Source organism: Helicoverpa armigera, chromosome 8 (assembly GCF_030705265.1).
Source record: "Helicoverpa armigera isolate CAAS_96S chromosome 8, ASM3070526v1, whole genome shotgun sequence".
Lineage (NCBI taxonomy): Eukaryota > Metazoa > Arthropoda > Insecta > Lepidoptera > Noctuidae > Helicoverpa > Helicoverpa armigera.
In genome coordinates this window covers 6,631,446-6,654,739 of record NC_087127.1, presented here as the reverse complement: position 1 = coordinate 6,654,739, position 23,294 = coordinate 6,631,446, and the positions used below count along the sequence as shown (strand labels likewise).

The following is a 23,294-nucleotide window of genomic DNA, read 5'->3' as shown; positions in this document are numbered from 1 at the left end:
TTGAATTTAAAACGTGTCCAAGTCTTGCGGTCTTTGTACTGACTTGTGTAGGACTTTTCGGTTAAATGACTACTTTATCACATAATAAGAACATCGAAAAGAAAGAAAGAAAGAAGATAAATAAAATAAGATTTTGTATTCTAAATACAGTCCAATCGTGTTTTGGTTATTGCACTATCCTTTGGGTTATTAAGCAGGTGAAAATTGAATCAAAGATGTGATCATAATCAGAATTGTTTATTCTATTTTCACACAATATCATGGTGAATTTTAAATAACACAGAGTTGATAAGTCCGAGTCGAAATGTAACGACGATAAGCGTTTGATCAGTGACTACTTACAGTACCTTGACATACATTTAAAAGACGAGTCATCTTTTAACTTTGCTACGCTAATGATTTTTATTTATATACAAACATTTTAAGCGAAGGCTAACAACCAATTTTGGATCTAGAAAGAATAATAAAGTATATAGGTATGTAGTTGTTAACTCGGAAATTGCTTGAAGATTAATGTCACGGTTAAAACGAAATTCAAGGCTCAACAATATGACAATACAATAGAACGCCAAGTCAATAGGTTACCAGTTTAAGTTCTGCTTGCTGTACATATCGACTGAGCTATTCAATTGAATAATGTTTGTAACGTTTTATCCGTCACATAATTTATTATTAAAAATAATCGTAAAATGCACTTTAAAAAAGAATTAATGCAGCTAATGAATGATTACAATGATTTCTAATTTTAGCAGTCTAAAATGTATCCAAAATGTAATAGCAGCTGCGACAAAGGTTTAATTTACTTGTAGAAAAAATGAAACATACAATCAATACACATATAATTTACATAAAAATTTATAAAAAGAACATTAAGTGTCTTATATAGAACCGTTAGTTGTGATCGTTTCAAATATAGTTTCGTAACATTATTAAAACTACTAGTAACAACAAGAACAGTATATCTAGTTGTATTCAGTCTTCATTCAAACTCTCACACTCAATTCCACAAAAACACAGTTGATTGTAAAATTAAATATTTCAGAAAGACATACTCGTCCACTTTGAAATCACACAATAATAAAACTATTATACTACTACTATTTTTACATTTGGGCCAACAAAGCTAAAATCGTTAAAATGGTACCTTTAAGAAATCGTTTCTGTTTTCTCAGGGTAAATATTTTGTTCACATACTCTTATAAAGAGAAAAAAGATGATGTTATCTAGTACACAATGCGTTGACCCTTTGAGACTGACTATACATTGCTTACAATCGACATATTATTACTGTATACTGTCTGTATATATGTATTTTTTGTACACATTTAAGTCAGTTACATAATATAATATGCCATATTCGCGAGTTTTATGTACAATCATAAAACAACAGATAGTAGAAGTAGGTCTGTTTTTCAACGATTGCTAATGTCGGTCACGGATAACTTTCGTTGACCCAATTACATTCAAAATTCTCGTAAATCTTTCAACAAGTAATGTACACTTTCTTTCCAGCATTATAACATCAGCAGCTTCATGTAAATCACAATAATTTAGAAGCACAACATTCAGATCATGGCGTCACATCGCGTGATCTCTGAATAAACAATTCTATTTCACAACTAACATAAGTAGACAGAATCAAGTTTAGGAGGTGACCAGTGAACGGCTCCGTGGCCTGGCCCTGTACAGTAATAAAACATACAAACAACTTTTGAGATCATACAGAAATATCTATTATTACAAAATTGACGTCATATAGTACAAAAAAGTATTTACACATTACTATGCACAAGTAACAATTAAATGTCAAATATACATATAAAACAGATTTCCAGAAATCAGAAACACATCTGTCTCATATAATAAATCGCGAAGAATCAAATGTGGGCACCTCCTTCACTTATAACCAAAGACATTCAAAAATAATTACAGATCAATTACAGAAAAGGGTCCAAACATATTTTTGGCTTCGTTGTTATCACTATTATATAACTAAATTTTGTAGTAATCTTGAACAAAAATGTACCTAGAATCTAGCTACATAAATCACATAGGACATTTTCATAGCGCTACGATAGCAAGTAGCACCGTTATGTCGTCCGGCTTTCCCCCTGTAAACAAAATATCGAATTAGTAATGACGCGAAATTCCTAATGGTATAAATCATTCAATTGTCAAGGGGGCTCCATTAACGTAATAATTAAGAAATCGATCAATAATGTGATTGTTAAGAGCACACAAGTTACATGAGTATTCTGAAGTAATGTGCAAACAAGCATAGTGAAGGTGTTGTCATGAGTGTGACTCACCAATGGCATCAATGCCGTTCTGTCGCGCGCTCTTGGCGAAGGGCGACATGTAGCAGCCGTCGAAGGAGAGGTTGCGCGCCATCCACGCGATGGAGTTGGCGACGGCCTGCAGCCTCTTGGTCTCGCCCGCGAGCCCCTGAGCGCGCCTCATCTCCGCCACTAGGACTGGCTCGGGCACATTGTCGAACACGCCGTCAGTCGCCACTAGGATCACGTCACCGCACTCCACTGCGAATTCTGACGTCTCCGCCGATTCTGGCCTGAAGAAAAATAAGGGTAATTAATTAAAAAATATTTCGCAAAATTAATAGCATTTTAAACTATACATGAAAGGTATCGAAAGGGAAAGTTGCGTAACGAGTAATATAATTATGTATTGCTATTTATTGGACTGATTCCAAAAATTCTTGCACTATTAGTAAGATCGATCAGAGTGCAGGCTACGCTATTGTAGATTAACGACGGGCAGCTCACGCTGTGGGTTTTTAAATTGTTTAACTATTCAATAAAACCCTTTGTCCATTCAATAATATGTATGAACAGAGATCATCATTCTACGAATTTAGTGTAACTCAGTCAGAAAATGCAGGAATTTTTGTTTTCTTCTCTCATGGTGGTGTTGCATGTCAAGACTGTGACTTAAAGATGACCGACTCCATTAGCTGATATCTTTTAACCCCTTCATATAAGAGTAAAAGTGGTACGATTCATAAATATAGAAACATCTCGTCATGATCACTTTGTAAACACACAACATCTCACTTGTGTGATGAATGTAATGTTAATGTAATGATAAAGTAAGTTTCTTATTTAATTAAGTTGCGCTTACATTTTAATAGGTATTCACTTGAAGGTATGCATATGGTAAAGTTAACATTACAAAGTCGCAGAGAGAAGACGTTTTTTTTTCATAATGATGCAAAACGAATGACCTGGATGTGTGCAAACGTTACCTCCTGATTTTATCTTTTGGCTTTTGTATCAGGTTAGCTTAGAATTCTGTAAGGTGTAGAATACCTAGTTGTAGAAAGAATAACTTTGAATACTCAAAAAGCTTGAGGACATTATTTTTTTTTAAATTAAATAGAAGTTAAATCTGTGTTTTATACTACGCATTTGTTTCCATGATCTGGCTGTCATCATGGACTCAGAAATATTACTCTCTTCCCAATAAAATTTTACATAACGTGTGCACATTGCACATTAAAATAATAAGAATAAATAGAACTTTTGGAGTCTGATGCAACGAAACGAAGCGAAGTAATAATAGGAAGAACAATAAAGCGCTCCACGAGATGTTAAAAAAACATTGGACTTTATTCTCGTCCACTTATCTACATAACGTAACACGTAATTAGGACGCAAAGACGTAACAACACAATTCTAGGATGAATGTGATATACCTACAGCGGGTGCATAAAGTCAGTATATCAATAGTGACAATAGCATATCGTTTTGATGTCAATGATGTAATTAAATTAATTCGTGTCAACAACCTCTCAGCTATTTCATTCTTACGCATTGTGACGTCATGAAAAATACGTGACACATTAAGATTTAAGAAGTTGATAAAATTCTTTCGTAAACCTTGCCAATAATAAACAAATAAACACAATTCCATAAATTTCAAGAGAACGCGCAAGTTTAAAGGCCTGGCAAATATCCAATGAACTAAAAATTCTAATATTAGTGCATACAGAAATACGACGGCTGTATGTAGACTGAGCACATGACTACTAGTCTCGTGGTTGAGGCAGAATGAGTCTTATGACTGCGCCGACCAAATCTGGATGAGATTAGATGTTATTGTAGCGTGTGTTTCACATCCTGCTTACTAGTCTACCAGTGATAAGGAAAACCTCATTCTGAACTAATTAAGAAGAATCTAATTGCTGTCACATTCGACAATTTAATCTCAAACCGACCCGCAAACGTGATTGCACAAGGTCATAAAAGTGCATGAATGTGCAAGATCGTTTATAGTAGCATTAATTTAAACTGTTTATAATTATTACTGAACGATTTATAAACCTGGTTAAGTAAGTTTACTCAATTCACAGATTGTATTAGCGCTCGATTAGTTTTCCTATGTCAAACTTGTAGGTATTGGTTAGTATTACATTTATCTATTAGCATTAAAGTAGCTAGGTACCTATTTAGGTATTGCCCCTTTATCGTTAAGCGCAACAAAGATACGCTGTCGTTGATGCAAATGCAAAATACTTTTACAACAGTAATCGGATAGCTTCCTGCCACATTCATTTACACAATGTAATACTTTCAGCAGATACGTAGAATTTTGCGATATTTTAAGAGTATAAAACGGGTCCTTTATTATGTCCGTCATTTGTGTCGTTATATGAAATGAGAGAATTCTTTGCGGTTCACTAATTATATAAAAAAAATGAATCTTAGAAATAGCCGCCAACACATTTACAAAATTAGTTCAAAACAAATAAACTTATCAGTAAAGCCAGTTTTATGGTGTCAAAAATGTCTCAATGTTTAAGAACTGATTCAGACGCATGACCTCAGACACTCACAATGTAGCTTTATTGCCTACGAATAAACCGCTCGGTGCCAGCTAATAGCCACTTCGTTGGTAAAAACTGCTCTGTAGCAGTAAGCTAATCGAGCGCGCCGAAACGGTCATGCAAATAGACCATCTCATAGGCCAAAGCATGCAATCAAACAGATTGAGTTTGAGATACAAAAAAACTGCAGCTTTCTTTAAATATAACAGCATATTTAAAAAGGGGAGCTTTGGCACTACACCAAAATAAAACTGTCAACAATACGCAGCAAGTTTTCGTTCTACCGTAGAATGTCAGACATTCTTGCAGTAAAAATACCATTACTTACTTACGTAGAATACCTTTACAGAAGAAAAATATTCTGAAACTCTTTCAAGCTAACCGTAAGCTACATTAAACCTTCAATAGTATTTACAAAATTATCTCTATTGAAGTAACCTTTCGCTCTAAATCAGATATTATCATGCAGAAATTATGACGCAGTATACTTCTTTTATCAAATAAGTGTAGACGCAAGATAAACACATATAAATAACAATTCCAGGGCAGTTAGTACAATGTCATTTTAACAAATATGTTAGAAATCAGTATTTCTTTTTTATAGGCGAAATTCCTTATAGAAACTCAGTAGGTATGGAGAGTTTCTAAAGTCTTCAGTTCTTAAAACAATGATATGCGTATCACTGGCGGTCTACTGAAAACCCGATTAGTGTTCTAAAAGTGTGTTGTTGATATGAATACGATATCTATCACAAGTGACAATAGACGGAACGGTATCAACATACACATTCCTCTCGGTAGCACGGTTATGATTTCAGTAATACTGAAAGTTTGTACAATTTTGTAACTCGTCTACAAAACCAAGGTAATGATTTGGTAAATCATCTGCAAAGTTATAAATTCGAATGTAAAATTGTTTGCTTTCGTTCATGATAACACTTCTCGAGACTGTGGGAAGAAGTAAGCAACGTTCGGCGTGAGAACAAGAATTTAAAGGAAATTTTACGACGTTAAAATAAAGGGTTCGTATACTCAAAGCCAGGCCGAGGACTAGCGTCTTTTACAACTTATGTATGGACAATGTTATCAACACGGAAACAGGACGCATTTGCTTGCCCCGAACCTCCTGACTAATCTTGGAGGCCGCGGGAGAAAAATGTTTTTATTCATTGGCAGCTACCGAGGAAACTTCTTCCCATACCCGGACAAAATAAAAACTATGTGACTCGGGGATAGTCTGACTTGCCAGCAGTGAAAGAATTTTTGTAATCAATTCAGTAGTTTCCGAGCCTTTGTGGAACAAACAAACAAACCAAGAAAAAAAGCCTCTTTTTCATATTAGTAATGTATGTACCTGTCACTAAGCACATTCCGGTCGTGTCCGGGCGGCGGCAAGCTGAGCTGGTAAGGCGTGTTGAAGTAGTGCTGCTGTTCGTGCGACCGGTGAACGATGCGGCCTCCTCGCACTACCATGTACCCGCTGTCACCGATGTTGGCGGCGCGCATTACGCTCTCCGACCGGTCTAAGATCATCACGCACGCTGTACTGCTTCCTGTAACAAAACAGTATTACAAAAATTTGATTATGGAGTATTCTCAAAAATTCCATATATTACCTATATATCATTTTTTTTAGGTAATAAATAAGTCATTAAACATAATATTTTGTGATTTATCTGAAAATTTTAATGAATTTTCTTCATGTTGATCTCTATGTTATAAGTTTAAAAAAATAGTAGATAAACATGTAATGGGAAGTCTCAGTAGCACAAATAAATATCATCATCATCATGTAACTACCATACCTATTTATCGGTAATTGGTTTGCACTATACTGCAATGAAACATCGAGTTTGCAATTCAACTCAAGGGAAATAAAAGAGGACTTTGTATCATTCAATTGATACACTTGTATGTATCTAATAAATAACCATTATCTGTTTATTTATTCTTCCACTGTCAGCCAGAGGGGTCTTCTTTTGCAAATAACGTGAGAAATATACAGTTCACATTATGTATATTTCTTCACCACTGAAGTGTTCACAAATTCATCAAATCTCTTATTACATAAAAAGTAATACCTACTCGTTGAAAAACATCTTCCTCACTCATTAGGTACGCTAACGCTTTCACACCAGCGAATTTTTGTCATTTCGCTCGTAAAATATGACGCGCGGTTTCAGGAGACATCTTTGGTACCGGGGGGTAGTTGATAATTGTTTGCTGTCGCTCGTATATCGGAAAAACCAAGCAGAAAGTCCGCTAGTGAGAACATGTATCCGCTTATAGATTTTATGCTAGATTAAAAATAACTAAGATCATTAAGAACTTGTTTCTCTATTGAAGAAATAATTTGTTTTGCTTACAGGTTTACATTTATTGGCAAAAAATAAAAAAGAAACAGAAGGATGCTAACCTTACGCCTTTGAAAGGCATAGATGTAGATCTTTTGGATAGCAATCAAAATAATAAAACCTGAAATTATACTTAGAAAAGGAGTGATAAAATTAGACTCAAGCTATCTATGTATATCAAACTTGGTCAAGGCCTTTTCTAGTGTAGATAGTCACTCATATTATGCATGCCCAGCAAAAGAAACAACTACAAGTTTTAATAACCACCTGCAAATGATCTTAAACATTTCCATACCATTAAAAATGTTGGTTATATGTATTATGTGGTTGGTACACAGTATCTGGCATAAATAATTTAGAATGATACTAGTTTGAAACATAAAACTCACCTAGTATTGGTTTCTTATGTTCCAATAATTCGTAATAGGACTTCGCCAGCAGGTCCCCTGGCTCTGACATCTTGAAGTGTCCCATTTGGACGAGCCTCTCGCACGTCCTCATGAGGTACGAGGAGAACTCGCCAGGGTCGATGCCGTAAGCACGCCATCCTCCTACACCGTCTGCCACACCTGTGTCAATACAAAATTACAGTAAAATAACATTATGTAAAGAAATATTACCTACTTATTATGGTAGATTTAAGATAATGCTAAAGACTTCAGTAGGAGTGCTAAGATGTACACTGCTGCCTACTTGCTGCACCCCAATAAAAAGAAGCCTCTATTATTTTAATTTAATCTATACTAATATTATAAAGCTGAAGAGTTTGTTTGTTTGAACGCGCTAATCTCAGGAACTACTGGTCCGATTTGAAAATTTATTTCAGTGTTAGATAGCCCATTTATCAAGAAAGGCTATAGGCTACTTTTTATCCCTGTACAGGAAGTAGCTCCCACGGGATGCGGGTGAAACCGCTGGCAGAAGCTAGTGTTACATAATACCTATAATAGTGTTACATCAAAATCCGTTCAGTATTCTCTGTGTGAAGTAGGTACAAACATTCATCCAAACTTCAATGTTTATAAATAAAAAGACAGATTGTATCATTGTTTACCATCAATCTAAACTTGTATTTAGTAAGTAAATATTTTTTATCACAATATGCTATCCAGCTTGTTTTCCTTAAGGCTTAGTCAGAATTGTGTTACACATTAAGTAAACACATGCTATTTACCTAATACATTTAATTTACCTCAAAAAACACTATATTATTAGTTTTCCCCAAAGTTTGTTTGTACTGTAGTCTTTATAGTCACAATAACACAAAAACTTTAGGATGCAAATAACTTCTGTATAAGGAAAATTTTTCAAATCCAAGTCTAATTGAACACTGTAATCTGATTGTGTTATTGTATGTTTACTCACAAAATACTTCAGACAATAAACATGCTCTACATATACATGTCTTATGTGCAAAAAACTGTACATTTTAAGACATTGGACTGACACAACTTTTCTCTGTGTAAAGTTAAAGAAATAAAGAATGATCTCTTACAATGTTTTGGGGTTGTTATTTCTATTGAAAGAAAAGCACCAACTCATTTATTTAAATTGGGCTTATAAATTGTGTCTTTCAAACTTCAAAACAATAGACAGCATCTCATAACATCTACCTGTCAGCAGTTATGTTTTTGTTAGGAGGATGTGCAGTGGCGTAGCGTGGGTATCTGCCGCCCGGGGCAGTTGTCGATTTTGCCGCCCCTTCCCGTGTATTTTTTTTAACAAGTGTTACTGGCCGTTTGTCATTTTTAACCGACTTCAAAAACAGGGTTTTTTTTTTGTATCGACGTTAAAAATCATCAAATGACCCTTCCCGCTGTGGGTTAGCAGCGGTGAGTGAAGCTCTTAAAGTTCCAAATGCGCGAGCGAAGCGAGCGCGAAATTTTTATCGGACTTAAACCAAATATTACGTAAAATTTAGCCCAAACGCACTTAACCTTTTGTTTGTTGACAGATGCAAAAATAAGGGCATATCGTTTTTGAATACGCGAGCGAAGCGAGCGCGAAATTTTTATCGGACTTAAAACAAAAATTACGTAAAATTTAGCTCAAACGTACTTAACGTTTTGTTTGTTGGCAAATGCAAAAATAAGGGCCCATTATATAGTTTCTGAATACGCGAGCGAAGCGAGCGCGAAATTTTTATCGGACTTAAAACAAAAATTACGTAAAATTTTGCCCAAACGTACTTAACTTTTTGTTTGTTGACAGATGCAAAAATAAGGGCATATCGTTTTTGAATACGCGAGCGAAGCGAGCGCGAAATTTTTATCGGACTTAAAACAAAAATTACGTAAAATTTAGCTCAAACGTACTTAACGTTTTGTTTGTTGGCAAATGCAAAAATAAGGGCCCATTATATAGTTTCTGAATACGCGAGCGAAGCGAGCGCGAAATTTTTATCGGACTTAAACCAAATATTACGTAAAATTTAGCCCAAACGTACTTAACTTTTTGTTTGTTGACAAATGCAAAATTAAGCGCATACAGTTTCTGAATACGCGAGCGAAGCGAGCGCGAAATTTTTATTATTTTTTATTTAAGACTCAAAACTAAAATTACGTAAAATGTAGTGTCACGTGTGTTTTAAGTACCTGACAATAATTAATTTTAAGTTTAAAAATTTTCAACTTTCTTGTTTAATGTTTGTTATTGTTAGACAGTTTTATGTAGTTGCGAAATTTTTTTTTTAATGAGGGTTTTTGAATTTTTTTTGCCACCGGGTGGCGCCACGTATGCGTCTGGTCCAAACAGCTGTCAAATAGTATGGAATTGTAGGTGCCGAACTTATTTTTTATTGAAATTCTGTTATATTGGAAGTGTTATTGATTTTATTATGGACTACGGTCAGAATAAGGTTTCCGAACTAAAAATTGAGCTAAGAGAGAAGGTGCAAAAGTCACTGGTACTAAGGAAAAGCTTGTTGAAAAATTTGTTAACACAATATGATTTAGTTTTTTTTATTTACTCAACCGCAATAGTAAAACAATTATGCAGTGCTTTAATTATAAAATAAAAAAAACACTAAAATCGTTCACTATTCATAGTAAAGATAAGCACTTTGACAGTTATTGGACCTGACGACTCGGTGCTGCCACCTCGTGGATTGCCATTTTAGAAAACCCTCATTGGGTAAATTTTGCCGCCCCCTAAAAGCTGCCGCCCGGGGAATTTGCCCCCCTTGCCCCCCCCACGCTACGCCACTGAGGATGTGTCAGAACAACTCCACAGCAATGTAATTCCCACACAAATTGAAATATACATAATATTATTTTCCTATCTTAAGTTATAACATGAAGGCTCAACAAAAAAAGTTTATATTTAATGTCCGAAGACATAATATCTTGACTGCTGATCTCATCATAACAATTGTTTTAATTTTCTAAAGTTCCAAAAAGTTTACACTAACCAATTATTGTTTTGTATCACATAACATTGTTAATAGTATACCATAAACATATATTATGATCAATAACTTTTAAACAATACGCTAATCATCTATCAAATAGGCACCTGAAATGTAACTATTCTTGTAATACCGATTTTCTATAGGTTCTTTTTTATTTTAATACTAGCTTCTGCCAGGGTTTCACCCGCATCCCGTGGAAACCTCTGCACGAACCCGGATAAAAAGTAAATAAGTAACAAACAAACAAACTCTTCAGCTTTATAATATTAGTATAGATTATTTTTTATAACATAGAATGTCATAACATAGCTGAGTAAAGACAAGAAAGCTGTAAGTTAACAAGTTAGATACCTGTGTTTTGTCTCGGGTTTTTGTTTGGATTCCTTCAATTTAGTAGGTAATGTCATTAAAATATTATCAAAAACTATTATATAGTAAATATGCATCCAGGTGGTAAATAAATAACTTATTAGATTTCAATACTACTTATATATAAATAAGAAATTAAGAATATACCACTTTTTTTGGATATAAACATAGAAAAAAACAGTTCAATATTATTATGATGATTTGGTAAGCTAATTTATTAACTGCTTTGTTTAACCACAAAAGGCAGACTAGCAATGTTGTTATGAACCATTAATTAATTAATTTTTAATAATTAAATAATTACCTGACAGCATGACTGATCAAATGGAAGATAAAATTCACATTACAACAATAACAAGTGTCTATTTACAATAATTACTTATTTTTTATAAACTCTAAATTATAATACACTTAAACAAACAAAAATAAACCTAAGCGTGTATATTATCTACGTTCAAGAGAATAATAAATATTTATCTTACCAATAACATCCGCGTTGCTGGAATTTGTGGAGAACCATGCGTCGTCACCGAACTGTCCTTTGCGCGTTCTTCCATTAGCAATGTCTTTAGGAAAACCACACACCACTGATACTAAATAAGGGTGCTTTGTCGACGAAACGTTCAATTCAGTAGCACTTGAGAAATTCGAAAGTCCATTTCGTAAAGCACGTGATAGCAGTCTCCCTGTCCAGAAAATAGACTGCATCATTCATTAGTTAAAGCGTACTTTGACACCAGCCTTTCACAAGAGACCAGATGAAACTAATGAAAACATTTTTTTAAACAACACATGCAGGCCATCTTTAGCTACAACTATAATATGAATTAAAGTTTTGTAGTCTTTTTAGAGACGTATTTTTCAATTTTTATTACATTTGTCTCGTGACTGATGGATAGAACGAACATTGGACAGAATGCCATAGAGGCTAGATGAACACAGAAGAAAAAACATGGAACCTGGCCAAGGCTTGTCTATGGTAATTGTGAAAGGGATTATTTTTCGAAATAAAAAATTAATAATACTACGCTTTTATAATAATGCAATGTGCAATATGAGAATGTGGGTAAATCAATTATCCATTCTTCCAGGGGCAGAATTTGGATAAAATCGAATATCAACAAGTTCGGTAATCTGTGTTGCCTGTTCCTCAAAAGGCGAATCCCATCAATTAATGTTAGGTACTTCCTAGACGATAAATTAAAGGCCGTCATATTACATATTGTACAAGATCGACCGAATAGAGTTATTATGATTTTATATTAAAAAATGCAATATGTTATTCTGAATCCTTAGAAGTCGTTTTTTTTTTAATTATTGAGTATAATTAATAAGTTACCGGTGGTTCAAGATGGCGATAATAAAATCTTGTCAACAACGAGAAATAGTAATCTTATTCAAAATAATGTATTTTTTCTTTTCTCCGGGCTAGCTTGTGATATCCTACTTTTTTATTATTACAAAAATAAGGTATTGTTTGTGGCTGCAAGTAAAAAGTCGATATAATATCGGCCTTATTTTAGCTGTCAAAAACTGATATACCAAAGTCAGCATTAAAGTCTTTGATATAAAGGCGAAATTCACCTGATATAATTTTGATTGGTGTACAATATTGATCCATAAACAATAAGCTACGACTGACGTTCCAAACGATCTATGGAAAATGAAGGCGTTGTAGAACAGTGTAGAACCAGCAGAAGAAATCTCATCTTTTCCGAATAATTGTAATGACGGCCGCTAATTGATTACTTGTAATTCAACGCCGATTTACAATTGTTCATCATATACGTTAGTGATAGTATTTTGGAGACAGTATTTCGGTAGAAAGTGTAAAGAAAAGGCATAAAACTGGTGTTCGATAAGTCACTTGGCAATATGCCTGCCGTCAGGGGTGATGGAATGCGAGGGCTCGCAGTCTTCATATCAGACATAAGAAATTGTAAAAGCAAAGAAGCGGAAATTAAGAGGATCAATAAAGAACTGGCCAATATAAGAAGTAAGTTCAAAGGTGACAAAACTCTGGATGGCTACCAAAAAAAGAAATATGTATGTAAACTTTTATTTATCTTTTTGCTGGGTCATGATATCGACTTTGGTCATATGGAAGCAGTCAACTTACTTTCATCCAACAAGTATTCTGAAAAACAGATTGGCTATTTGTTCATATCAGTACTGGTCAACACCAACAGTGATCTAATTAAGCTTATTATCCAGAGCATTAAAAATGACCTGCAGTCACGTAATCCTATCCATGTCAACTTGGCTCTGCAATGCATTGCCAACATTGGCAGCAAAGATATGGCAGAAGCATTTGGCACAGAAATCCCTAAACTTCTTGTCTCAGGAGATACTATGGATGTGGTTAAGCAATCTGCTGCTCTATGCTTGCTAAGATTGTTCAGGAAGTCACCTGAAATTATACCTGGAGGTGAGTGGACTTCCAGAATCATACACCTTCTGAATGACCCACACATGGGTGTGGTGACAGCAGCTACATCTCTTATTGATGCCCTAGTGAAAAAGAATCCAGAAGAGTATAAAGGTTGCGTAACACTAGCTGTTGCTAGACTGAGTAGGATTGTTACTGCCAGTTATACTGACCTTCAAGACTATACATATTACTTTGTACCAGCACCATGGCTTTCAGTCAAACTTCTACGTTTGCTGCAGAATTACACACCTCCATCTGAAGAGCCTGGTGTCAGAGGTCGTCTATCTGAGTGTCTCGAAACCATTTTTAATAAGGCTCAAGAACCTCCTAAATCAAAGAAGGTACAGCATTCAAATGCCAAGAATGCTGTGTTGTTTGAGGCAATAAGTCTTATCATACACAATGACAGTGAACCTAATTTGCTTGTTCGGGCATGTAACCAGCTTGGCCAATTCCTTAGCAATCGTGAGACCAATTTGAGATATTTGGCCCTTGAATCTATGTGTCATCTCGCTACATCTGAGTTTTCTCATGAGGCTGTCAAAAAGCATCAAGAAGTTGTCATCCTATCAATGAAAATGGAAAAAGATGTATCTGTCCGACAGCAGGCTGTCGATTTACTATATGCTATGTGCGACAAAACAAATGCTGAAGAAATTGTCCAAGAGATGTTAGCTTATTTAGAAACTGCTGACTATTCTATAAGAGAAGAAATGGTTCTGAAAGTAGCCATTTTGGCTGAGAAATATGCCACAGATTTCACTTGGTATGTTGATGTGATACTAAATCTTATAAGGATTGCTGGAGATTATGTGTCAGAAGAAGTTTGGTATCGAGTTATACAGATTGTAATTAACAGGGAAGAAGTCCAGGGCTATGCTGCAAAAACAGTATTTGAAGCTCTACAGGCACCAACTTGCCATGAGAACATGGTAAAAGTGGGTGGATACATTCTTGGAGAGTTTGGTAATCTGATAGCTGGGGATACAAGATCATCACCTCAAGTGCAATTTGAGTTGCTGCATTCAAAGTACCATTTGTGTTCTGCTGCAACGAGGGCACTTCTATTATCTACATACATTAAACTTGTTAACCTTTTCCCAGAAATCAAAAATCGGGTTCAAGAAGTATTTCGTGCTGACTCCAACTTGCGCTCCTCTGATGTTGAATTACAGCAAAGAGCATCTGAATATCTTCAGCTCAGTATTGTGGCCAGTGCTGATGTTTTAGCTACAGTGCTGGAAGAAATGCCTGCTTTCCCTGAAAGAGAATCTTCCATTCTTGCTGTTTTGAAGAAAAAGAAACCTGGGCGCATTCCAGATGATGTAAGAGAATCAAAGAGTCCACAACCAACTGCAGCACCTACTGCTGTGATTAACTCTACTAATAATACAAACAGCTCAAGTGCAGATTTGCTAGGACTCTCCACTCCCCCAGGCACTACAGCTCCAGCTACTGGGAATGGATTGCTTGATGTACTTGGAGATCTTTACACAGCCCCTAAAATCAGTCCTAGCACAGTGCAGCAAAACAACATAAAGAAATTCTTATTCAAAAATAATGGAGTGCTATTTGAAAATGATTTAATTCAGATTGGAGTCAAAAGTGAATACAGACAGAATTTGGGAAGGATTGGTTTGTTCTATGGCAATAAGACTCAGTTCCCTATTCAGAATGTTCGCCCTGAATTGCACTGGACAGACTTGCACAAACTGAATGTGCAGATGAAACCTATGGAACCAGTACTAGAAGCAGGTGCTCAGATCCAACAAATGCTTACTGCTGAGTGCATTGAAGATTTTGTTGATGCTCCAAGTATGTCAGTTTCATTTGTGTACAATAATGTGCCCCAGAAAATTACTATGAAACTTCCGCTCACACTGAACAAATTCTTTGAACCTACTGAAATGAATGGTGAGTCATTCTTTGCCAGATGGAAAAACCTAGGAGGAGAACAACAGCGAGCACAAAAGATATTTAAAGCTCAAGGATCCATTGACATACCTGCTACAAGAACCAAATTGGCTGGATTTGGTATGCAGTTGTTAGATGGTATTGACCCTAATCCTGATAACTTTGTGTGTGCTGGTATTGTCCACACCAGAGTACAGCAAGTGGGATGTCTAATGAGATTGGAACCAAATAAACAAGCTCAAATGTTTAGACTGACTGTAAGATCTAGCAAGGAAACAGTCTCACATGAAATATGCAATCTGTTAGCAGATCAATTTTAAGTTTAGTTAAAGAAAACAAGAAATGAACAACATTGTTAGACAATGAAGTTGGTGTTATAGTCGCCTAGAAGTTCACAGTCACTTTACTGGTAGAGTTGATAAAAATAAATGCGTACAATTTGGAAAATATACTATGCAGAACACTTGTGAACTTTGCACTGAACTTGAATGAAATGAAATCTCTCGTGTACAATTTTGGATTTATTTTATTGCTAATATAGAGTTAGGTGTTTTGTAAACCGAGATTTATTTTAGTTAACGTTTAAACTGCGATTTATAAGATTTGATAAAATGTTCAAAAGACAAGATATATTTAGTTTCTTTCATGGTATTAAAATAACAATATATTCAGTTTAGTAAGCTATATGCTAAGAATTTACCTTATTCATCATGTTTTGTATATCAATACCTTCCATTTATAAAACCTAATTTGATATTAGTGGTAGTAAAACAATAATAAATTATATATTATGCCTTTTGTCATCCATAAACATTTACCATGATCTGCAGTATTGCAGAGTGCTTTATAATTTTTACATGTTCACACGATTCATATATGATATCTAAAGTACCGAATACGATTATTGCTTAATTTGTATATATAGGGGATAATTGAAATTTTCATGCATTACTTCATAGTTGATGGTGTCTTGTTTGGACGACGAATAGGTAGCTATTTAGTATCACAGATCATACTGTTGTCGCGCATTTCTAGGTATATTAAAATGTATTTATGGTATAATGTAGAAAATTATTATTCATACCAAAGTAAATATTTGGCTGTTATGTCATCATTATCAAAATTTTGGTTGGGTTATTAGTATTCTACTCATCAGTTGGTTGGCAACTCTGTTTCATTTTATAAAAAAGAAATATTATGTTATTATAAAACAAAAACTATTAAATGACCAAAACTGGTGAGTATAATATTTCTGTCTGTAAAATTATCTAATGTACTCATATCATGTGTAATGAAATATAATACCTATCGTTTTTCGGTTAGGCTTGTACTAAGCATCATTGGAACACATACATTGCTAATTGCTATACTAAAATATGTAATAGTACCCTTTTTTCACATAATGTTCCTGTTAACTTGTAGTATAAAATTATATAAATGGCAATAATTAATATCTCCAAATGAAAGCTGATATACAGTATTAACTTTGGTAATCAAATCTTTGAATCCATATCTTTTTATTGCAAATATCAATTTATGTTAACTCTCTATGAAGTTGGTTATTAAAATCACATTATATACCATATTGCTAGTATACGTAAAAATAACAGAAATTAGTTATTTTTCTGATATTACAAACTTTTTCAATTCATATTTAGGTGCATTGTCTAGAACACAAGTCTCTGTGATGACCATTATCATACGACTGGTGTATATCAGATGTTTTAAAAATATTATAATGTATCTACTTCACCAACATTCCTATAAATAATAGGCCTATTTTATATTGTTTTTAAATTGTATTTTTATGAGTCATTTTATCTGACTTCATGTTACATTATAATTTATTTTTAAAATAGAATCCCAATGATTATAAAGCTGTACCAGTATAAATAATGCTGCAGATTTAAACTGAAAGTATATCAGCTTCATACTCATGACATTTTATATGTACTTGTTTGTTAGAGATTATTTAAATGTGTTGGTGTGTATTGAGTACCTATACGTGTTTGAGTCGGTAGTAGGAATCTCACAAACCTAGAAGATTTTATTTTCATATTATTATGTACCACAAAATAGAGATAATATAGGGACTTTAGTATTATGGACATAAAATGTTGTTATAAATTTATTAGTAGCAAGCATGCTAAGTTTTCTTTGCATGGTAGATTTGTTAAGAGAACATTAATAATAAATTAATATATCATTATTAAACGTTTTTATTAATCTTGTTAAGAATGTGGTACCCATAACATTGTATGTATATTATGAAATTTAAAAGAATGTATATGCTTCTTTGATTCATGTACACTTCGTATATATGTGTGTTTATCAAATGTAAAATATCACAAAGTGGGTGTGATTCTATAACAGATGTAGATGTTTGTTCTTGCGCTTCGAAACCCATTATTGTAACTCTTAAATAAAATATTTATCCAATACGTATTTGTGCATTTTTATTTTAAAAATCCAAACAGTTCAATGTAGACATAAGTATTTATTTACTTTCTATGAAATTATTCTAAGAATACACTTAAAATTATATTTTAACTTTTTACTAATCAAACCATTCTTCCACATTTGGTGAGTTCTCCAAGACATCATTTGATTCACTATAACAATAAAACAGTAAAGGTTAGTACCTAGTATATTTTTAAACCACTATTATAAATGAAATCATGCAATAAGCACAAATAGATATGCACATTCCAAGATGACAAAGCTCTTATGTCCCATTGTCATATTTACAATCACTAGCTAATAGTGGTTGCAAGAGACACTACAAGTACAACATACACTAAGGCCTGGCGCCCATTGATGGCACGACAAGGTATTATTAGACAATACTTTTTTTCTAGTCCATGCTACGGTTTTTACAAAAACTACTTTGCTGTATACCTGTCAAGTGATGGATCGTTGCTGAACATTTCAGTTGGCACGGTGGGCGGAGCGCGTTCAGGCAGCAGCTCCATGTACGACTGCCGCGACTGCAGGTGTCGCTCCACTTCTTCTGGCGTCATGTGGCCGTCGCCAGCCGACAGACCAAAACCCAAAGCCGGTGAAACTTTAGACAGCATTGAGCCGCTTGATTGGTGCTGCAATTAGTATTAAATTAGATTATTACATGGGAATCAGACTGTTTCGTCTTATCGTAGTTTGTAAGACTATAGACTGATGAGCTTCTGGATACCTTTCCTGGGAAAAGTGGGTAATTTCGGGGTTTTTAAACGGTTTTATTTAGCTCACCCCGTTTGTTTTATTATTTATTCATTCTTTCTTCTTGGGTCAAATTTAGTAATTCAAATTTCACCCTCTTCCTGTCAACCGATTAATCTGAAATTTAGTATACACCTTTAATTCCGATGACAATACAATATAGTAATATCAATAACATTGTAAATCCAATATGGCCGCCGGCACAAAATGGCGGATAACGTAGATTTTATCAATCCCATAAATATGGGTATCAAATGAAAGGGCTCAACAAGCAGAATACAATATACTATAAAAAATTGAAATCCAAGATGGCGGCCGCTACAAAATGGCGGACAACGTAGGTTTTATCAATCCCATCAATATGGGTATCAAATGAAAGTTCTCAACCAGTAGAATACAATGTACTATATAAAATTAAAATCCAAGATGGCGGCCTCTACAAAATGGCGGATAACTTAGGTTCCCATCCCATCAACATGGGTATCAAATGGAAGGTCTCAACAAGTAGAATACAATTTACTATGCAAAATTGAAATCTAAGATGGCCGCCGCTACCAAATGGCTGATAACAATTTTTTATCAATCCCACCAATATGGGTATCAAATGAAAGGGCTTCACAAGTAGAAAACTGTCAGTAACTCCAGCGGGGCCCAACAGGGCCAAGGCCTGCCTGGGCTGCGAGATTGTTCGAAAGAGTTACCGCGGCCCTGGTACATAAAAGGCCTACAGCACTAAAAGGCCTACAGGAGCAGCAGGAGAGGTCATGTGATGATTTTTGGGGTTGTTACAAAAAAAAGTATCTGGAAGGGCTATGTATTGAGGAATTAGATTGTAATAAATTGTCAGGTAAGAGACCGTGAAATAATGATGCACTAAATGAATTAGATAGAATGAGGAATATTCGGTAGGCATTTTCATTAAATACTAAAAACTAGAAAATAAAAAATCGGTAAAAAAACTTTTAAGTTAAACGGTTTTATCTTATGTGTACTGAAAACTAGAAAATAAAAAAATAGTTACTTACCTGTCAACCTACGTAGGTGGTCCCGGTCATATTAAACTAAAATAAAAACGTGGGGCCCCTGTGAAATCCTACCTATGGCAAAGCATATCGTTATACTTTGGTAGATCATGAGCTCGGCGTTCGCTGGTGAAGCCGCTACGGCTGATTATTGATTGGTATAATCTCCAGTTACGATTATAGTAAGTCGATGCAATCCACACCTATTATACCTCTAGAACAGTGTTTCCCAAAGTGGGCGATAACGCCCCCTTGTGGGCGCTGCGGGTCTCGAGGGGGGCGGTAAGAGACCCAGAAAGAAAATAGGGGCGTTGTGTAGAGGCCTGGGGGGTGATTTGTAATTTTATTTAGCTAACAGGCCTCTTAGACAACGACTTGTGAACATCAACTAATATGAATTACAAGATTGCTCAGACTCGGTTCTATATTTCTCTCCACGTAGTTCATATATCTGTCCTATTTTACTAAATATAGAAAAAATAAAAATCATGTCAATTTCAATCGGTCGCTCCGTTTTGTAATTAAAGTAGACACAAACAAACAAATAAAAAGGCAACAGACACACTTTCGCATTTTGATAGTTATTAGTACTCGTAGATATCTATCATGTTTTAACAAGTTTTTGTTAAATAACCCGAATTGTGAATTCCTGTATCAGTCGGCTGGTTCAAGTTGTACGACCAGGATGGCACGGGCAGAAGAGACAAGTCACTGAGGGTGCCATTCTAATCTGCAAAGCCTAAGTTCACTTCATTATTCAAATTTTAAACAAAACTACAACAGTGCATGCGCAAACAAGGCATGACGTCGAGGCGGCACTGCAGGGGTGCCAGTCCGGCTGTCACCCCTCTCTTTCTCGTTTATTTATGTTTTTTCCGGGTTTACTTAAATTAATTCCTCAAAGTAAAAAAAAAAAATATTTTTTCAACATTTCTGGTTTATTCTGCGCCCTTTGAACCAGTCAACAAATTTTGCGCTCGCTGCACTCGCGCCTTTCACTTAACAGTAACTATTTTCTAATTTCTTTAGGTATCATTGCGTCCCAAAAATCAAAAAATTTGCGCTCGCGGCTTCTTCTCTTTGCAGTGTTTTTTTTCCCACACTTGTTGAGGTAGTTTTGTGCCCCAAAACTAAACAATTTGCGCGGTTTTTTTTAACTTGTTTTGGTACTTTACTCTTCCAAAACTCAAAAATTTCGCACTCGCTGCGCTGGCGGCTTTTTCACTTGTGACTGGTTTTTATAAAACATGTTTGGGTTCTATTATGTCCCAAAACTCAAAAATTACGGGCTCACTTCGCTAGCGCTTCAAAAGTTTGCAGTGATCTGTCTCCGGTTTCTTTATGTTAAACCAGGCAAAAAGCACCATGAATGCCCATATTGCACCATATTTTGTCGTTTGTTTGGGGGGTGCTCAATAGGTAGTCCGCCCCGGGTGCCACCGGATGCTACGTCGCCACTGTAAGAGTCAACTTGAGACCTAAGCGCCGCGGTAGTTACCTACCTGCGCTCAGGTTTCAAGTTGCGGGTTATAGTAAAAGTTTCGTTTAGAACTCTCCGTTAATAAACATATATGGGTCACAATAATTAATTAATTTAATTTGAAGTTATAGTGGTTTTTAAATAGGTGAAAAAATGGGGGGCGCTAAAAAATATTTATTCTCAAAGTGGGCAGTAGACAAAATAAGTTTGGGAACCACTGCTCTAGAAGAAAGTACTACAGCAATAGTTAATGGGCCCCACGTTTTTATTTTAGTCTAATATGACCGGGACCACCTACGTAGGTTGACAGGTAAGTAACTATTTTTTTATTTTCTAGTTTTCAGTACACATAAGATAAAACCGTTTAACTTAAAAGTTTTTTTACCGATTTTTTTTCGTTAAGGCAATTCTAAATATTTATTTATTACTTCAGCAATGTACAATAGTTTAGTATGTTTGATTGGTAGATTTTTATTTACACTAGGTGTGATTTTGCATATGTATCAGGATCAGTGGATATTTTGTAATAAAATTCCTTGAACAATTGAGTTATAAGCATCTATTTTATTACATTCTGCCATATCTGAACCCTAATTAGTCCCTAATTAATCTAAAGAGTATAGTGTGTACTTTGTTTGGATTGAAGACAGTATAGATAGACTGTCAAAGACTAGAATATTTGTCCAATACTCACGAGATGGCTGGCATTAGGAGGTTTCTTAGGAACAGCAGCCCTTTTTCTCTTTATGGCATTTGCACCCTTGACCGAAGATCCTGTTGACATATTCTGGCCAGCAGCATTTGTTTCCATTTTCTTTCTGAAATTAGACAACATCATAAGCCAGTATGATTAACAATGTTAATAATGATGATATGAGTATACCTCATTAGAGACACAGGGTTTGAAGAAAGCTCTTCAACTCCCTTTTATCTTGAGAGAAATTCTTTTGGTGTACTTATTTCAAGACTGCTATTTATGTTGACACAATTTTACCTTTTAACATCCATGCGGTAGTATTCAGGATCATCAGACGATTCTGTGTCCTCACTTTCAGAAGTTGTACTTTCTGGTTTCTCATACTGCAGCAGGCGGTCTAGAAGAAAGCTGCGGTCTCGTGACACTTTCAGCAACCTCTTTTGACTACACCTTAGGGCATCTTGGAAGCATTCATTCTCCTAAAAATGAAAGAGATGGCTTTTATATGGATCAACTTATGTTCATATTTATTATATCTCATAAATTATGTGTTGGTAACATATATTTAATTAAATATTATTATAATATACATATAAGACACATTATAAGGTACATTATAGCTGGGTGCATTAACTGAATGAAGGTTAAACAATAAATCTTACATAAATAAGATACTTGAGTTTCTTTTTTAGAGCCATGTACTGTGCCCTATAGTTAGGTTCCGGTTCAGGATCACTGCTGCTGTCACTAGAATACTCTTTGTGAGAATCACGCGCCTGAGGAGGTTCCGGAGGTGCATTATTGCTCACACTCGCCTCGCTCGCCTGCATATTTGCTATAGAGCGGCAGTACCACCCGTCTAGCATTTTCTGCAATGAAAATAAAAAGGTTTTAACAAATCATACCTCTCGAAAGTACCGTTAAGACGGAATTAATAGAATTATAAAGACTTTTATACTCTTTTGTTAGAATTTCAGAGCAGAAAATATACTGTATTGATGTTTTTTATTTCAGGCTTACTGAAAACAAACAAAAATATCACACAACATTTTGAGACGTAATAAAACTGTCTGGTGATACAACCTTGGAATAATTTTCCGACGCCAGTATAAAAACTGTAGTGAACACTAAGGAAAAATAGGTTTTTCTTACAAAAAGGGGTATTTTTTGAGAAAATATTTTGGTTTGTTTGGCTCGCTGGTGTCTGACTGACACTGTCACTGCCAAAATAATGTCATACTGTCATGGCTGATTTACATTGAGTCAGTAACTGAAGTCAGTCCACTGACAAGTCAGTGCTGACCCGGCACTGCCATCGTGTAAATTGATTTGAAGTCAGTACAGTACTACTGACGAAACACTGACACTACACTGACTTCGTGTAAATAGCACGCGTCAGTTTTCGGCGCCTACACTCACGTCAGTTACTGACTCAATGTAAATCAGCCTTCATACACAATTGAATTTGGCGGAACATTAATTGCCAGTTATAAATAGTTTAACCATAATTTTCACATTTTTATACAATTTTTCTTATAGATTTACCACATCCACTTTGA

General features: G+C 35.0%; 3 protein-coding genes across 4 annotated transcripts; 1 reads left to right on the top strand and 2 right to left on the bottom strand.

Moving 5' to 3' along the window:
* Positions 1 to 221: 221 nt before the first annotated feature.
* LOC110375881 (protein phosphatase PTC7 homolog) lies at positions 222 to 11,914 on the bottom strand. The gene is made up of 5 exons (XM_021334166.3): positions 11,458 to 11,914; positions 7,587 to 7,766; positions 6,198 to 6,396; positions 2,310 to 2,569; positions 222 to 2,111 (listed from the first exon to the last, which is right to left on the bottom strand). The coding sequence occupies exons 1-5, from the start codon at positions 11,684 to 11,686 to the stop codon at positions 2,062 to 2,064; spliced, it is 918 nt and encodes a 305-aa protein (XP_021189841.1). The 5' UTR covers positions 11,687 to 11,914; the 3' UTR covers positions 222 to 2,061.
* Positions 11,915 to 12,639: 725 nt separating this feature from the next.
* Positions 12,640 to 15,783, top strand: Ap-2alpha (Adaptor Protein complex 2, alpha subunit). Its single transcript, XM_021334194.3, has one exon. The coding sequence runs from the start codon at positions 12,851 to 12,853 to the stop codon at positions 15,638 to 15,640; it is 2,790 nt and encodes a 929-aa protein (XP_021189869.1). The 5' UTR covers positions 12,640 to 12,850; the 3' UTR covers positions 15,641 to 15,783.
* Positions 15,784 to 17,802: 2,019 nt separating this feature from the next.
* On the bottom strand, positions 17,803 to 22,968 carry LOC110375905 (uncharacterized). Of its 2 annotated transcripts, none has more exons than XM_049838469.2 (6): positions 22,888 to 22,968; positions 22,398 to 22,604; positions 22,033 to 22,214; positions 21,733 to 21,856; positions 18,219 to 18,415; positions 17,803 to 17,932 (listed from the first exon to the last, which is right to left on the bottom strand). In XM_049838469.2, the coding sequence occupies exons 2-6, from the start codon at positions 22,599 to 22,601 to the stop codon at positions 17,878 to 17,880; spliced, it is 762 nt and encodes a 253-aa protein (XP_049694426.1). In that variant the 5' UTR covers positions 22,602 to 22,604; positions 22,888 to 22,968; the 3' UTR covers positions 17,803 to 17,877. The 2 variants fall into 2 exon arrangements, with proteins under 2 accessions (XP_049694426.1, XP_021189870.1); XM_021334195.3 differs by having other exon boundaries at positions 22,819 to 22,953.
* Positions 22,969 to 23,294: the final 326 nt, after the last annotated feature.

Excerpts from the sequence above, each read along its gene's own strand:
- LOC110375905 (XM_049838469.2), bottom strand. The coding sequence starts at position 22,601 with ATGCTAGACGGGTGGTACTGCCGCTCTATAGCAAATATGCAGGCGAGC. Across the intron at positions 21,857-22,032 it reads TACCGCATGGATGTTAAAAG|AAAGAAAATGGAAACAAATG; the intron begins GTAAAATTGTGT and ends GTCTAATTTCAG. Across the intron at positions 18,416-21,732 it reads CTCCTAATGCCAGCCATCTC|CACCAATCAAGCGGCTCAAT; the intron begins GTGAGTATTGGA and ends TACTAATTGCAG.
- LOC110375881 (XM_021334166.3), bottom strand. The coding sequence starts at position 11,686 with ATGATGCAGTCTATTTTCTGGACAGGGAGACTGCTATCACGTGCTTTA. Across the intron at positions 7,767-11,457 it reads CAGCAACGCGGATGTTATTG|GTGTGGCAGACGGTGTAGGA; the intron begins GTAAGATAAATA and ends GTATTGACACAG. Across the intron at positions 2,570-6,197 it reads CGGAATGTGCTTAGTGACAG|GCCAGAATCGGCGGAGACGT; the intron begins GTACATACATTA and ends ATTTTTCTTCAG.
- Ap-2alpha (XM_021334194.3), top strand. The coding sequence starts at position 12,851 with ATGCCTGCCGTCAGGGGTGATGGAATGCGAGGGCTCGCAGTCTTCATA.